At 38.5% G+C, this 15628-nt stretch overlaps 1 protein-coding gene across 7 annotated transcripts in view; it reads left to right on the forward strand.

Moving 5' to 3' along the window:
• Positions 1-9678: 9678 nt before the first annotated feature.
• The window catches only part of SHTN1 (shootin 1), a 98277-nt gene continuing 92327 nt past the window's right edge, over positions 9679-15628 (forward strand). For 5 of the 7 annotated variants that reach the window (XR_011532660.1, XR_011532680.1, XR_011532677.1 and 2 more), the window contains exon 1: positions 9679-12369. Coding sequence is in view for 2 of the 7 variants with exons in the window: in XM_008514524.2 (XP_008512746.1) it covers positions 12312-12369 (58 nt within the window). In the remaining 5 variants the exon portion in view is untranslated. The remainder of the gene's footprint in view (positions 12370-15628) is intronic. The other 2 variants (XR_011532663.1, XM_070592884.1) reach the window with 1 other exon arrangement.

Raw genomic sequence — 15628 nt, forward strand, 5'->3', positions numbered from 1 at the left:
TGCTGTGAAGTCAATAAGAACAAAGCCTAAAGAAGAAGTGGGAAGATTGTTAAGTCTATGAATTGAAGACCAAACAGAAAAAATCAGGACCATCTATTCTCACAATCGGAGAGAAAGCACCATACGTGAAGACCTTAAATGGAAGTTACCAAATCCTGTAGAAGTGGTTCTTTTTAGTGTGAGTAGTGGCTAGCTTAGTGGTTTCAAACATCGCTACAATTTCCAAAGCTTTCAGCTGTCTGAAAGAGAGTTCAGCTGAGAAAAGCAGGTACAGCTGAGAAGGCAGCAAAAGAATTTCTAACAGTGATATAAAAGTTAATTGAAGAAGAACACTATGTATTAGTTCAAAATTCTAATTTTGATGAAACAGACATCTATTACAAATGCTTTCCTTGAAGGACCTACATCTCAAAGTCAGAAAAACATGCCTAGGATTTAAGATTGTGAAAGAACTGTGATGTTCAGGGCCACCAGCCAAACCAAGGACAGTGAGCCACACCCATCCATATATAGGTTAAGCTTTCTCTTTGGACTTCAGATAACCATTCTTCTATCACTTTACAATGACTCACAAGCTGCAGCCCTTGTGATGCCATATTAATTGTAGCATCATATATTTCTCAATCATTTAACATGTGTAAACCTATGCTAACATTCTTATTAGGTTCCTATCTTTTTTTAATGTATCACTGACAAAGTTTTTGAGTGTTGGGCTTCAAAATCATTTTTCTTAGGTGTGGTTTTTATTTTGCAATTTTGCACAGCATGATGATTTTTAAGACACATATGTCATATTGTAGTAGAACTGACTATAACTTCTTTCTCTGACTGGGAGAAACCTACCTCCCATTATCTACAACTTATTTACTTATTTATTCAACCCTAGTATACATCTTGAATAATTTCTGAATTGTTAACTCATACCCCAGTGAGAGGTAAATTTGTCAAGTAGGGTAATGTTTATGTATAGCTCATTTTATCTTTTGCTTCACAATATCCAGTCAAAATATTGTTATCCAAAGTTACTTAGGTCAGCTGCTTTTCCCTCAATCCCCTTTAGTGAGGTAATGTCATATATAGTAATACAGTTAGATTTATTTGTCTTTTACACTTTGGTATTTGACCTATTTTGAGTTAATTTGTTTATTTTTTTTTCTTTTTCTCCCCAAAGCCTCCTGGTACATAGTTGTATATTTCAGTTGTGGGTCCTTCTAGTTGTCGCATGTGGGACGCTGCCTCAACGTGGCCTGACGAGTGGTGCCATGTCTGCGCCCAGGATCTGAATCGGCGAAACCCTGGACTGCTGCAGAGGAGTACACGAACTTAATTCTTCTGCCACAGGGCTGGGCCCTGAGTTAATTTGTATATAGTGTAAGGTGAGGGTCTAACTTTATTCTTTATTTTTTTAAATTGAGGTAACATTGGTTTATAACATTGTATAAATTTCAGATATACATCGTTATATTTTGGTTTCTGTGTAGGCTACATCATGTTCACCGCCCAAAGACCATCCATCACTGTACACATGTGCCCTGTCACCCCTTTTGTCCTCCCCCCTCCATTCTTCCCCTCGGGTAACAAGCAGTTTACTCTCAGTATCTATGTGTTTGTTTGTTGTTGTTGTTGTTTTTATCTTCTACTTATGAGTGAGATCATATAGCATTTGATTTTCTCCATCTGACTTATTTCACTTAGCATAATACCCTCAAGGTCTGTCCATGTTGTCACAAATGGCCAGATTTCATCTTTTTTATGGCTGAGTAGTATTCCGTTGTGTATATATACCACATCTTCTTTATCCATTCATCCATTGATGGACACTCAAGGTTGTTTCTAAGTCTTGGCTATTGTGAATAATGCTGCAAAGAACATATGGGTGCATATATCTTTACACATTCATGTTTTCCTGTTCTTCAGATAAATACCCATCCGTGGAATAGCTGGACCATATGGTAGTTCTATTTTTAACTTTTTGAGGAATCTCCATACTGTTTTCCATAGTGGCTGTAGCAGTTTACATTCCCACGATCAGTGTATGAGAGTTCCCTTTTTCTACATTCTCTCCAACACTTGTTATTTCTTGTTTTATTAATTATAGACATTGTGATGTTCATGAGATAATATCATTGTAGTTTTGTTTTTCTTGGTGAGGAAGATTGGCCCTGAGCTAACATCTGTTGCCAATCTTCCTCTTCTTGCTTCAGGAAGATTGTTGCTGAGCTAACATCTATGCCAACCTTCCTCTATTTTGTATGTGGGTTGCCTCCACAGCATGGCTTGATGACTGTTGTGTAGGTCCGTGCCTGGGATCTGAACCTGCGAACCCTGGGCTGCTGAAGCGGACCATGCAAACCCAACCAGCACGCCAGCAGGCTGGCCCCTTACCACTTTTTTTTAACAAAGTATTGGAAGTTCTAGCCAGAACAGTCAGGCAAGGAAAAGAAATAAAAGGGATCCAAATTGGAAAGGAAGAAGTAAAACTGTAACTATGTGCAGATGATATGGTTTTATTTATAGAAAACCTTAAAGAAGCTACCAAAAAACTATTAGAAATAGTAAATGAATACAGTAAAGTAGCAGGATACAAAATCAATATACAAAAATCAGTTGCATTTCTATGCACTAACAATGAAGTAGCAGAAAGAGAAATTAAGAATACAATCCCATTTGCAATTGCAACAAAGAGAATAAAATACCTAGGAATAAATTTAACCAAAGAGATGAAAGACCTGTACAATGCAAACTATAAAACCTTGTTGAGGGACCAGCCCTGTGGCCTAGTGGTTAAGTTCATGCGCTCTGCTTCAGCAGCCCAGGGTTTTGCTGGTCCAGATCCCAGGCACAGATCTGGCACTGCTCATCAGGCCATGCTGAGGTGACATCCCATATACCACAACCAGAAGGACCTACAACTAGAATATACAACTATGTACTGGGGGGCTATGAGGAGAAGCAGCAGGAAAAAAAGCAGATTGGCAACAGATGTTAGCTCAGGTGCCAATCTTTAAAAAAAAAAATTGTTGAAAGAAATCGAAGAAGACATAAAGAAATGGCAATATATTCCATGCTCTTGGATTTGAAGAATTAACATAGTTAAAATGTCCATACTTCCTAAAACAATCCACAGATTCAATCCATCTCTATCAAAGTTCCAATGATATTTTTCACATAAACAGACCAAAGGATCCTAAAATTTATGTGGAACAAGAAAAGACCCCAAATAGCCAAAGGAATCGTAAGAAAAAAGAACAAAGCTGGAGGTATCACACTCCCTGATTTCAAAATATACTACAAAGCTATAATAATCAAAACAGCATGGTACTGGTACAAAAACAGACACGCAGATCAATGGAACAGAATTGAGAGCCCAGAAATAAACCCACACATCTATGGACAGCTAATCTTCGACAAGGGAGCCAAGAACATACAATGGAGGAAGGAAAGTCTCTTCAATAAATGGTCTTGGGAAAACTGGACAGCCACATAAAAGAATAAAAGTAGACCGTTATTTTACACCATACACAAAAATTAACTCAAAATGGATTAGAGACTTGAATGTATTAACTCAAAATGGATTAGAGACTTGAATGTAATACCTGAAACCACAAAACTTCTAGAAGAAAATATAGGCAGTATGCTCTTCAACATTGGTCTTAGCAACATCTTTTAGAATACCATGTCTTACCAGGCAAGGGAAACAAAAGAAAAAATAAACGAATGAGACCACATCAAACTAAAAAGCTTCTGCACAGCAAAGGAAACCCTCAACAAAACAAGAAGACTACCTAACAATCGGGAGAAGATATTTGCAAACCGTGTATCTGATAAGAAGTTAATATCCAAAATATATAAAGAACTCATACATCTCAATAACAAAGAAAAAAAAAACAATTAAAAAATGGGCGAAAGATCTGAACAGACATTTTCCAAAGAAGATATACAGATGGCTAACAGGCACATGAAAAGATGTTCACCATAACTTGATTCTTTTGCATGTGGATATCCAATTTCCCCAGCACCATTTGTTGAAAAGACTGTCCTTTCCCCATTGAGCAGTCTTGGCACCCTTGTCAAGATCAATTGGCCATATATGTGAGGATTTATTTTGGGCTCCCTTTCCCATTCCATCGGTTATGTCTGTCCCTACGTCAGTACCATACTCTTTTATTTACTATAGCTTTGTAGTCAGTTTTGAAGTTGGAAGGTGTGAGTCCTCCAATTTTCTTTTTCTTTTTCAAGATTGTATTGGCTGTTTGGGCCTCTTTGCGATTCCATATGAATTTGAGGTTCAGCTTTTCCATTGCTACAAAAAAGGCTGTTGGAATTGCATTGAATCTCTAGATTGCTTTGGGGATTACTGATGTCTTAATAATATTAAGTCTTCCTGTCCATGAACACAGGATATCTTTCTGTTATTTAGGTCTTTAATTTCTTTCAGCAGTGTTTTGTAGTTTTCAGCATACAAGTCTTTCACTTCTTTGGTTAGAGTTATTAGTAAGTATTCAATTTTTTAAGATGTTATTCTAAATGGAATTCCTTTCTTAGTTTCCTTTTCAGATTGTTCATTGCTGGTGTACAACAACACAACTGATTTTTGCGTGTTTATATTGTACTTTGCAACTTTACTGAATTCATTTGTTAACTCTGTTAGCTTTCTTGTGGGTGTTTTTTTATTGTTGTCATTATTCCATTAATGTGATGTATTACATTGATTATTTTCTTATGTTGAACCACTTTTTCATTTTGTATAATCCCTATAATGTGCTGTTGGCTTAGGTTTGCTAGTATTTTCTTGTGGATTTCTGTATCTGTATTCATAAAGGTTGTTGGTTTGTAATTTTCTTGTGATGTCTCTTTGTGGCTTTGATATCACAGTAGTGCTGGCCTCATAGAATGAATTAGGAAGCATTCCCTCCTTTTTCATTTTTTGAAAGACTTTTAGAAGGATTGACGTTAATTGTTCTTTAAATGTTTGGTAGAATTCACCAGTGAAGGTATCTAGTCCTGGAATTTTCTTTGTTGGAAGGCTTTTGATTACTGATTTAGTCTCTTTACTTGTTATGAGTCTGTTGAAATTTTCTATTTCTCCTTGAGTCAGTTTAGGTAATTTATGTGTTTCTAGGAACTTGTCCATTTCATCTAGTTTCTCTAATTTGTTGGTATACAATTAGTCATATTATTTTTTTTATAATCCTTATTTTTGTATTGTTGGTGATAAAGTCTCCATTTCTATTTCTGATTTTATTATTTGCATCATCTTTTTTCTTAGTTTAGCTAAAAGTTTCTCAATTTTGTTGATATTTTCAAAGAAATAACTTTTGATTTCATTGATTCTATTATTTTTCCACTGCCTTTTATTTTATTTCTCCATTCTAATTTTCATTATTTCCTTCCTTCTGCTAACTGTGGCTTTATTTTGCTCTTCTTTTTCTATTTTCTGCAGGTGCAAAGTTAGCCGTTTATAGGTCTAAATTTCCCTCTGAGCACTGCCTTCCCTGCAACCTGTAAGTATCTGTATGTTGTATTTTTGTTTTTAATCCTCTCTAAGTGTTTTCTGATTTCTCTTGTAATTTCTTTTTTAAACCTTTGGTTATTAAAGAAGTTGTTGTTTAATGAGTATATATTTGTGAATTTTCCAATTTCCTTCTATTATTGATTTCTAACATCATTCCATTTTAGTTGAAGAAGATACTTTGTATGATTTCAATCTTCAAAGATTTATTGAGACTAAATTTTTGGCCTAACGTCCTGGAGAACGTTCCACATGCACTTGAGAAGAATGTGAATTGTGCTTTTGTTGGCTGGAGTGTTCTATATATAGTCTGTTATATCTATTTGGTTTATAGTGTTGATTAAGCTCTCTCTATCCTTATTAATCTTCTATCTAGATTTTATATCCATTATTGAAAATGAGGTATTGTGGTCTCCGACTATTATTTTTTATTTTATATTTTTTAGGAAGATTAGCCCTGAGCTAACATCCACCACCAGTCCTCCTCTTTTTGCTGAGGAAGGCTGGCCCTGAGCTAACATCCATGCCCATCTCCCTCTACTTTATATGTGGGATGCCTGCCACAGCATGCCTTGCCAAGCGTTGCCACGTCTGCACCCGGGATCCAAACTGGCAAACCCTGGGCTGCCAAAGTGAAACGTGCGCACTTAACCACGTGCCACCGGGCCAGCCCCTCCAACTGTTATTGTTGAACTATTTCTCCCTTCAGTTCTGTCAATGTTTGCTTCATGTATTTTGGGAGTCTGTTGTTTGCTGCATATATATTTATAATTTTTATATATTCTTGATGAATGACTCATTTGTGAATATATAATGTCCTCTTTTGTTTCTTGTAATAGTTTTTTACTTAAAGTCTGTTTTGTTTGATATTAGTATAACCACCCTAACTCTCTTTTGCTTACTATTTACCTGGAATATCTTTTTCCATTTTACTTTAAACCTATTTGTGTCTTTGGATGTAAACTGAGTCTCTCGTAGAAAGCATATAGCTGGATCATGTATTTTTGCCTTTTGCTTTCTGTCAATCTCTGCCCTTTGATTGCAGAGTTTAATACATTTATATTTAAAGTAATTACTGATAGGAAATGACTTACCTCGGCCATTTCACTATTTGGTATTTGTATGCCTTATACCATTTTTTTTTTCTTTTTGTTTTTTTAAAGATTTTTTTTTTTCCTTTTTCTCCCCAAAGACCCCCGGTACACAGTTGTATATTCTTCGTTGTGGGTCCTTCTAGTTGTGGCATGTGGGATGCTGCCTCAGCGTGGTTTGATGAGCAGTGCCATGTCTGTGCCCAGGATTCAAACCAACGAAACACTGGTCCGTCTGCAGCGGAGCGCACGAACTTAACCACTCGGCCACGGGGCCAGCCCCTGCCTTATACCATTTTTGCCCCTCATTTCCTACATTACTGCCTTATTTTGTGTTTAGGTGTGTTTGTTTTTGTAGTTAACCATTTTCATTTTTTTTTGTATATATTCTATTGATATTTTCTTTATGGTTACTATGGGGATTATATTTCACATCTGAAATGTATAACATTCTAATTTGAATTAATACAATCTTAATTTCAATAGCACTCAAAAACTCTGCTCCTATATACTCTATCACTCCTATTATGTTATTGTTATCAGGAATTACACCTTTATATGTGTGTCCAATAACACAGATTTATAATTATTTTTAATATACTTGTCTTTTAAATAATGTAGGAAATAAAAAATGAAGTTATAATCAAGAATACAATAATACTGACTTTTATATTTACCCATCTATTTACCTTTTGCAGAGATGTTTATTTCTTCATATAGGTTTCAGTTACTGTCTAGTGCCTTTTCATTTAAACCTGAAGGACTCTCTTTAGCATTCCTTGTAGAGGAGATCTAGTGGTAATTACATCCTTTTGTTTATTTTGGAATGTCTTAATTTCTCCCTCATCTCTAAAGGATCGTTTTTCTGGATACAGAATTGTTTTTTTTTTTTAAAGATTTTATTTTTTTCCTTTTTCTCCCCAAATCCTCCCCAGTACACAGTTGTACATTCTTCGCTGTGGGTCCCTCCAGCCGTGGCATGTGGGACGCCACCTCAGCATGGTCCGATGAGCAGTGCCATGCCCGTGCCCAGGACCTGAACCAACGAAACACTAGGCCGCCTGCAGCGGAGCATGCAAACTCAACCACTTGGCCACGGGGCCAGCCCCAGGATACAGAATTCTTGGTTGACAGTTTTTTACTTTCAGGACTTTAAATATGCCAGCCCACTGACTCAAGGTTTCCATGGTTTCTGATGAGAAATCTGCTGTTAACCTTATTAATGATCCTTGTGTGGAATGAATCAGTGAACTTGAATCTGTAAATTCATCTTTCATCAAATTTGGGATCTTTTTAGCCATTATTTTGTCAGTTAAAAATTTTTTAAAAAATATACCATTCTTTCATCTCCTTGTGGGCCATCCATTTTATGTTTGTTAAACTGACTGGTATTGTGTTTCAGGGCTGTGATGTTTATTTTTCAAAAAATCTTTTTTTCCTCTGTATATTTCATTTTGGGTGACTTCTGTTGCTGTGTTTCAAGATCATTGATCTTTTCTTCTGCATTGTCTAGTTTGCAGTAAATCCTATCTGGTGTTTATGGATTTGATATTTTTTGTAGTTCCATTGGAGTGCTTTTTTATAACTCCTGTTTCTCTCCTCATCTTGTTCATGTTTCCCTTTATATCTTTGATTATATTTATAAGACTTTTTATATTCCTTATAAGGTCCTTGTCTGCTAATTTCATCATCTCTGTCATTTATGTTTGTTTCTATTGACTGATTTTTCTCCTCATAATGGATCATATTTTTGTGCTTCTTTGTTTACTGTAATTCTTGGATGCTGGATATTGTGAATTTTACATTGTTGAATCTGGAATTTTGTTGTAGTCCTTTAGTGATTACAACATTAAATAATAAAGTGTACCATCACTTTTATTATTGTTCTCCAGTATGTAATATGTATTTTCCTTTAGCTGCTTTTAAGAACAAAATGTTATGTTTAGTTTTTAACAGTTTAACTATGATATGCCTAGGGATAGTCCTTGTATTCCTGCTGCACTCTTTATAAAGAGACAAATACTGGTAATGACTCAAATATTTAAGAATTTGAGAATGGCTAAGTATTCACTGATATAATGGAATGGCATTAAATAAATATGTAGATTATGTTGGTATAAGATAAAACGTATATGAAATAATGTTTAGTAAAAGGTAGAACAAACTATTATATATACAAAGATTTGTAAAGTGAAAAATATTTGTATCAGAAACATAAATTTAATAGAGTTATATAAGTCGTGTATTAAGGTATAAGTTTTCTTCCTTTGAAAAGTTGTTTTTTCTAACAGCTTTATTGAGATGTAATTCACATACCATAAAATTCTTCCATGCAAAGTGTACAATTCTAACAATTTTGAATATATTCACAGAGTTGTGCAACCATCACCACATTTTAGAAAAAATTTATCACCCCAGCAACAAACCCCCCCCATCTATTAACAGTCACTCATTTTCTCCAGTACCCCCAATCCTAGACAACCAGTGATCAACTTTCTCTCTCTATGGATTTGCCTATTCTGGACATTCTATATCAATGGAATGATACAATATCTCGTGTTTTCTCACCGGCTTTTTTCACCTAGCATAATGTTTTCAAGTTCATCCATGTTGTAACATGTATCAATAATTTATTTCCTTTTATTTCAAGGTAATATCCCAATATTATCATTTTATATCATAATTAACATTATAATAAATAGCTCTGTGCATAAAACCTTTTAGGATAGATTCCCTAATATGGAATTAGTGGGTCAAAGGAAATGAACTTTTTTTTCCTATTGCATTTTTATCTTATTTATCTATATGCCTCAAAAGATTACATAAATGTGATTTTACTTTAATTTCCTGAAAATGCAAACAAATATTACAGAGAAAATCCTTTTGACCACTCCTCTCTCCCACTCCACTCCTTACCCCTTGGGCCTGTTCCTCTACTTTTCCCCCTAGAGGCAGCCATTGTCCTGAATTTGGTACATACCCATCCAATTCATTTTTTAAAAGTCTCTCCTCCCCCCTCTCTGTCTATACATATGTATCTATATATATATATACACACACACACACACCTTTTTTTAAAGGTTTTTAATTACATGTTACATGGAGGTTAATAAATCCATTGTGATGCCTGCAACATAAATCCCTATGTGCATTATTAAACAGAACAAAAACTAATTATATCACTTCTATCCTTTCCATCAATATTCATATCATATAAATAAACCATAGAGTAATGGGAGATCTGAATCCCAATAATTGACTCTGATAGCCTTCCTAATAATTCATTCCATGCCCTCAAGATAATACCTTATTGTATTTCAGGAGGCCATTTTAATTTCAAGGAAGGTAAACAGGATTAATTTCAAGGGTCTGCAGATCCTGTGTGGGACCAAAGCACTCAATTTGATTATAGATTTGATAGTTAATTAACTAATTCTTAAACTCTGAAAGTGATGCCTAATTACTGTATAATTGGGGTAGACAATTCTATCAGCCATTAAAAAAATGGAACTTCGTGTGAACTAAGCCAAATATTTAACGGGCACTTTGCCGATATTTGGTTGAGTATGAGAAAATATTTCTGATTATTAGTGTTTGGAGGAGGCCTCCGGGCATTGCCCAGCAGTCAGGGTGACTGATCAGGTTTAACAGGTTTCCTGGCTGCTGTACAAAAGCTACACGGCAATGATTTGTTACGCAAATTTTTTGATTTTTTTCTGGAAAGAAATGAGTTTTCTTTATACAGAATACCTGTTGGCAGCACATATAATTTATATTGTCATGTAGTTGAGTCTGAATTCTCTCATGTTTCCTAGGCCTTCTTTAACCTCTGAGGATTAAGATGCAATCTCAGGGCAAAGGCTATTTGGTTATCTCCTGGGGATCTTCATGGCAGCTGATCTGCAACTGTCTTAAATGATCTTTTGAAAAACTAGGGAAAGGACTGAATAATAAAACCCATACCAAAATTATTTTTAAAGTTGCAAAATTTTGATTCACTCTATTTAAAAATACTGTGCTGCCCTTTTACATTATTCTACCACTAAGTCACCCATACTAAAATATTATCTCACCTTTTTAGAAGAGAAAGCATTGCTGTTTTTTCAGCTTATTTTGAATTAGAATTTAGTAGGAGTATCAGGCAGATACTAGTTACAGCATTTCCCTATATTCCAGCCCATCTCCCCCATCCATCGTGGAGAGTCCCACTCCCTAAATGGAGTTGGGTATTTGCATAAAATAGCAAGCGAGGAATGAGCAGAAGCACTGTGCTGGTGTAGTACCCACGTTAAGAGCTTTGAGGTAGTGGGAAAACCAAGATGCGCAGTAAGTCTAATTCATTTTGGACTTATTCTGGATGCTTAATAATCAGTGTAAATAAACGGTGCCTATTTTAGCTTATAGTTAGCATCTACAACCCCTTTTTCACATACCTGTAACCTTCACTTAAAAAAAGAAAAAAAGAACATCTATTGTATGTCAAATTCTGGATTTGGTGTTTTGTATATCTTCCTCTCTCTGTTCAATCCTTACAACTCTTCCTGGAGAGTAGGTATTAGTATTATTCTCATCCTTTAGATGAACTTCAAAGAGGTCAGGAGACTTGACCAAAGACTAACCAACAACTGGGGGTTGGGGAGAGCAATCCTGAAATCTGGCAGGCCTGCCGCCCGTCTTCTGGTCAGGGTCTAATCCGGAGCTGAGTTTAAACAGTGCAAAGGGCAATGAAATGGGATAAATGCTGGACTTCCCTCTGCCAGGCTCTGCTGTTAGGCAGTTGCGTGACCCTGGGCATTCTGACTGCAGTGGCAGCCTCTTTAAAGAGGATGCCCTCCCACTGCTAACCAAATGATCCTCGAGGCCCAGGGATTCACGTGCTGCAGGGTCCACGTTCTGACCACCTGTCAAACCCTGCGCGGCTGGTGGAAGCCCCATCAGGCCCGGGGAACTGTTAACTGACTACCACGCCCTCCTTCGCTCACTAGGTGTTAATTTACCGGCTGGACTGTTTCAGTCCCTGTCTGCTTCAGGTGCAAAATTTACAACACTGAGCCTGCCCCTGCGGGCACCTAGGTTTTCCCACATCGCCCCGAGTCCGCTGTGTGAGACTTGGGGAAGAAGCCTGGGTGTTTACGCCCCTTATTTCCTGCTCTACTGCGGCGGCTCGCGGACAGCGGCCCTCGGGTGGCGTTCAAAGTGGGGTTCCCACAGATGCTGCAAACTAAGGGCCATTTTTCTGCTGAATGCGCGTCTTGATGTCCAGGGGGTGGAGGCGGAGAAAGGGGTCCAAGAGCGAGCCAGAAACCAGACAGACAGGTCTGCACGCCCTCCTGCCTGCTCATCCTGCGGCTCCGGCCTCCGTGCACAAAGCTGAAGCGCAGCGGCCGCCGCAGGCTAAGGCTCGGGCTGCGGTCCCAGTGCCACCGCAGGTCTCTCCATCGACCCCATCTCCTGTCCCCGGGCTGCTAGTCCGTCCCCGACCCCGCCCCGCGGGCTGCCTGCAGGTGAAGCACCGCGCCCGCTGAGTAGGTGCGTGAGGATGATCTCACTCGTGCGCTCCGCGCCAGGAGGAGGAGGAGCGGGAGCAAATCCAACTTCCGGGTAGTGAAGCCGCACGCCACCGGCATCTTGCTTTTTCTTCCCTCCTCCCCGCGTTGTACCCCTCGCCTCTCCCTCCTTTCCTTTTATTCCGGGCCCCACCTGCCAAAATGAACAGCTCGGACGAAGAGAAGCAGTTGCAGCTCATCACCAGTCTGAAGGAGCAAGGTAGGCGGGCGCGCGGCCGCCAGGTGCAGGCAGCCCCGGCCCGTGGGCGGGGACGGCTCCGGGGCGCTGGGTTTGGGGCTGGTGGAAGCTGGGCGGGAGGTGTTGGGGCCGCTGTAGCCCCCTTAGTAGCTCCGTCACCCGTGGAGAAGCGTCCTCCGCGCCCGCGCGCATTGGAGAGCCCAGGGCCAAGAGTAATGTGCGGGTGCCGGGGAGTATCGGGCCCTGCGGTGCGGGAGGCGCTACCCGCTGGTTGCTTTAGCAGACGATCGGGAGTTGGGGGAAGGGACAGGGACTGGCGCGGACGACGCCCCACGGTACCAGCTTCCACGCGGGTGTAGCGAGTAGGGCTGGCTATCTTGGGAGGGGACGTTTTGGGCAGCTCAGCTGGCTCTGCTCCCTTGGCTTGGCCCCACCCTTGTACACTGGCGCTGGGAGGCCTGCAGCGCTGCTTCAGGGCCTTTCCAGCTTTTCATTCTGGTTTGGTTTATTTCCTCTTTTTTTACCCAGCTAGGATTTTCAGGCCATGGTGTATTTTATCACTTCCCATTTTTAGCAATTTATTAGTGAGTCAATACCCTGCCTGTGTCGGGCTTCCTGAATTCACACTTGGCTCTGGTCCGCAGGAAAGTCGGGCCATGTACATACATGCATTTCTACACTGCCTGGTAACTGGAGATTATGCCTTAATAAACTGTTTTAATCAATCATTTTCATCACTTACCACACTTCTGAACAAAGCCAAATTAGTGATCAAATGTGAACCTTACACTTTTAAAATTTAAAATTATTATTACCCTGACCAAAGGTGGCCTGCGAAGATGGGCCAAGAAAGAGAGAAAACATAGCGATTTAGGAAGTAAAAATGTGTAGGAACATGTGGTTTTCTGAATAACTTGCTGACATGGCCATTTAGTGGGAGGGGGCCCTTCTCTGTGGCTAGTCCTAGTATTTAGTCGCAGCTCTTTCACTTCTTTTGGCTCAACTCACCAACTCTGTGAACTTGAAAGTCTCTTCCCTTCTGTGGGTCTTGTGTTGATCAAGCCCTACCTGACTAAAGGCAAGGGCTAAACCAGATGATTTCACTAAGTCCTGACCTGTTGCTCCTTGAAACCACGAACATACCATTTGTAAGGATACGTGGATTCCTCTGGAGTCCACACTCCTGAAAACAAATCTCAACCTGACTGTTTACTAACTGTGTGACCTTGGGGAAATTATTTTACCTCACTGAAATGGACAGACACATTCCTTTGTGGTATCTAGCATCTAGAAAATGTTGGATAAAAATGGCTTTCGCCTTCCCAGTACCTTCAACTCCTATCCTATATTAGCCTAAGGTCATGAAGTCACAAGCATCAGTGAATCTAGTGGGTGGGCATAATGCCTTTATCTGGAATTTCTCAAGTGTTTTAGTGAGGGGCTGGATTCTATTAGTATTTTATTTCTAATAACAGCCCCCCCCCCCAACATAAAGACTCTTAATTCATATTCTAGACTTTTGGAACTTTCATTATTGGTAATATCTGTCAGTGGTTATCAGATCTTTTTGATGGATGGTCAGTTTTCAAATAAAATAAAAAATTTTACTTCTTTTATTCTGTATGTGATTTCAAGGATGGATTAAAATTCAGATAATCTACAAGTTATTTATATTTGATTTTGGAACACATTCTCTGTTGGATTTGTGAGCTGATGAAAAAGGGAGCATTCTTAAGTTTCTGATTCTTTTCTTGTATTATATTTGGAAAACAGACAAATCCATGGCATTGGTGTTTTTAGAGGATATTTTTCCTTGATTATAAGTATATCAAAGGCAATGGAACAGTTAGACTTTGAAATTTGTGTTTCTTAAAAGGTACACCTTTTTTTACGGTAGTGAATCTGTTTACACAGGTGTTGGGATTTCTTCAGCTCACAGTGTGATTTTTATACATTGTGACACCTGGGCATTTGTTTGTCATTGGATCATAGGCTGTGATAACAATTGACTTATTTCAAGAGTATTTAATTGCCATTTGACCTATGGAACTAACTAGGAAGCTAGGGATTTGAGATAGAAAAATAGGCAATTAGGTGTTTGGGCTCTTACCAATACTATGATCAATTTTGCGTGCTATTGGTTTCTATGATTTATTTTTGAAAATAGACAATACTTTTTACTACCTGTTAACATTGTGAATAATTCCACTACTCCTATTTAATGTGATCAAGAGGGCTCATGATCAATTAGTCTGTATTCCTTTTTTAATGCTGAGTGTACATTAATTTATTCCTTTAACAAAACCTTAGCAGGTACCTACCATATATGAGGCTCATGTGCTAGGCATTGGGGGTAGAGATGGTAGACCAGACAGTCCCTACTCTCTCCGAGTTTCTTGTCAAATAGACAGTCATTAATCAAATAATCATACAAATAAATTTGTACAATTATACATTTTTTATTCTAGGATAGATTCTTAGAAATGGAGTTCTTGGATTAGAGGGCTTGTACACAGAGTTGTGCCAGACATTGCAAAAGTGCCCGCCAAAGTGGCTTTACCGGTTCACGTTCACCCCAGCACTGCCCATTTCCCCACATGCTGGTCAACATTGACCAGCAGCAATCTTTACTGATTTTGACAGCCTGACAACTTTCTTAATTTTTGCTGGTCTGATGAACAAAAATGGTACCTTTAAAAAATTTGTGTTACCTGGTCGTCAGTGGGGTTTGAAATCTTTTTACATGTTTATTGGCCATTTAGGTTTTATCATATCGTTCGTTCCCTACTGAGTTGCAAGTCTAAAATTTGAGCCCGTTTCCCCAGGAGAGTGTTCAGAAAGAGGGTTCCTATCTACTCTAAATGGCATAGCTGACAGCAGCCTTCCCTAATGTGAAGGCTTCAGTGGTGTGGTGAATAAGGTTGCTTTTGACAAAAGTTGTGAAATGTAATGACAGAGTCTGTCATAATATGAACAATCTCTAATTTATACTTACCATTCCCTAAGCTCTATGTCTTATAAATCACACCCACTTCTGAATTACTTCAAAACATTGTATGTTCTCTTTTGGTGAATGGTATAATTAGCTATATTATGTCTTTCTAGAAAGTTATATTATGTCCCTTTAAAAAAAATTAGCCAGTGTGCGATTGCTTGTGTTCAAGCAGATGTTGAGGTAATGAGGTAATTCTCTTTTTGTCTTTTTGGGGCTTTATTTTATTGGACTGATTGACATCTTTAGTGCACTGAGAAATGGCAACTTGGGATACTATTTCTGATG

The sequence above is a fragment of the Equus przewalskii genome, chromosome 1, assembly GCF_037783145.1.
Source record: "Equus przewalskii isolate Varuska chromosome 1, EquPr2, whole genome shotgun sequence".
Taxonomy (NCBI): Eukaryota; Metazoa; Chordata; class Mammalia; order Perissodactyla; family Equidae; genus Equus; species Equus przewalskii.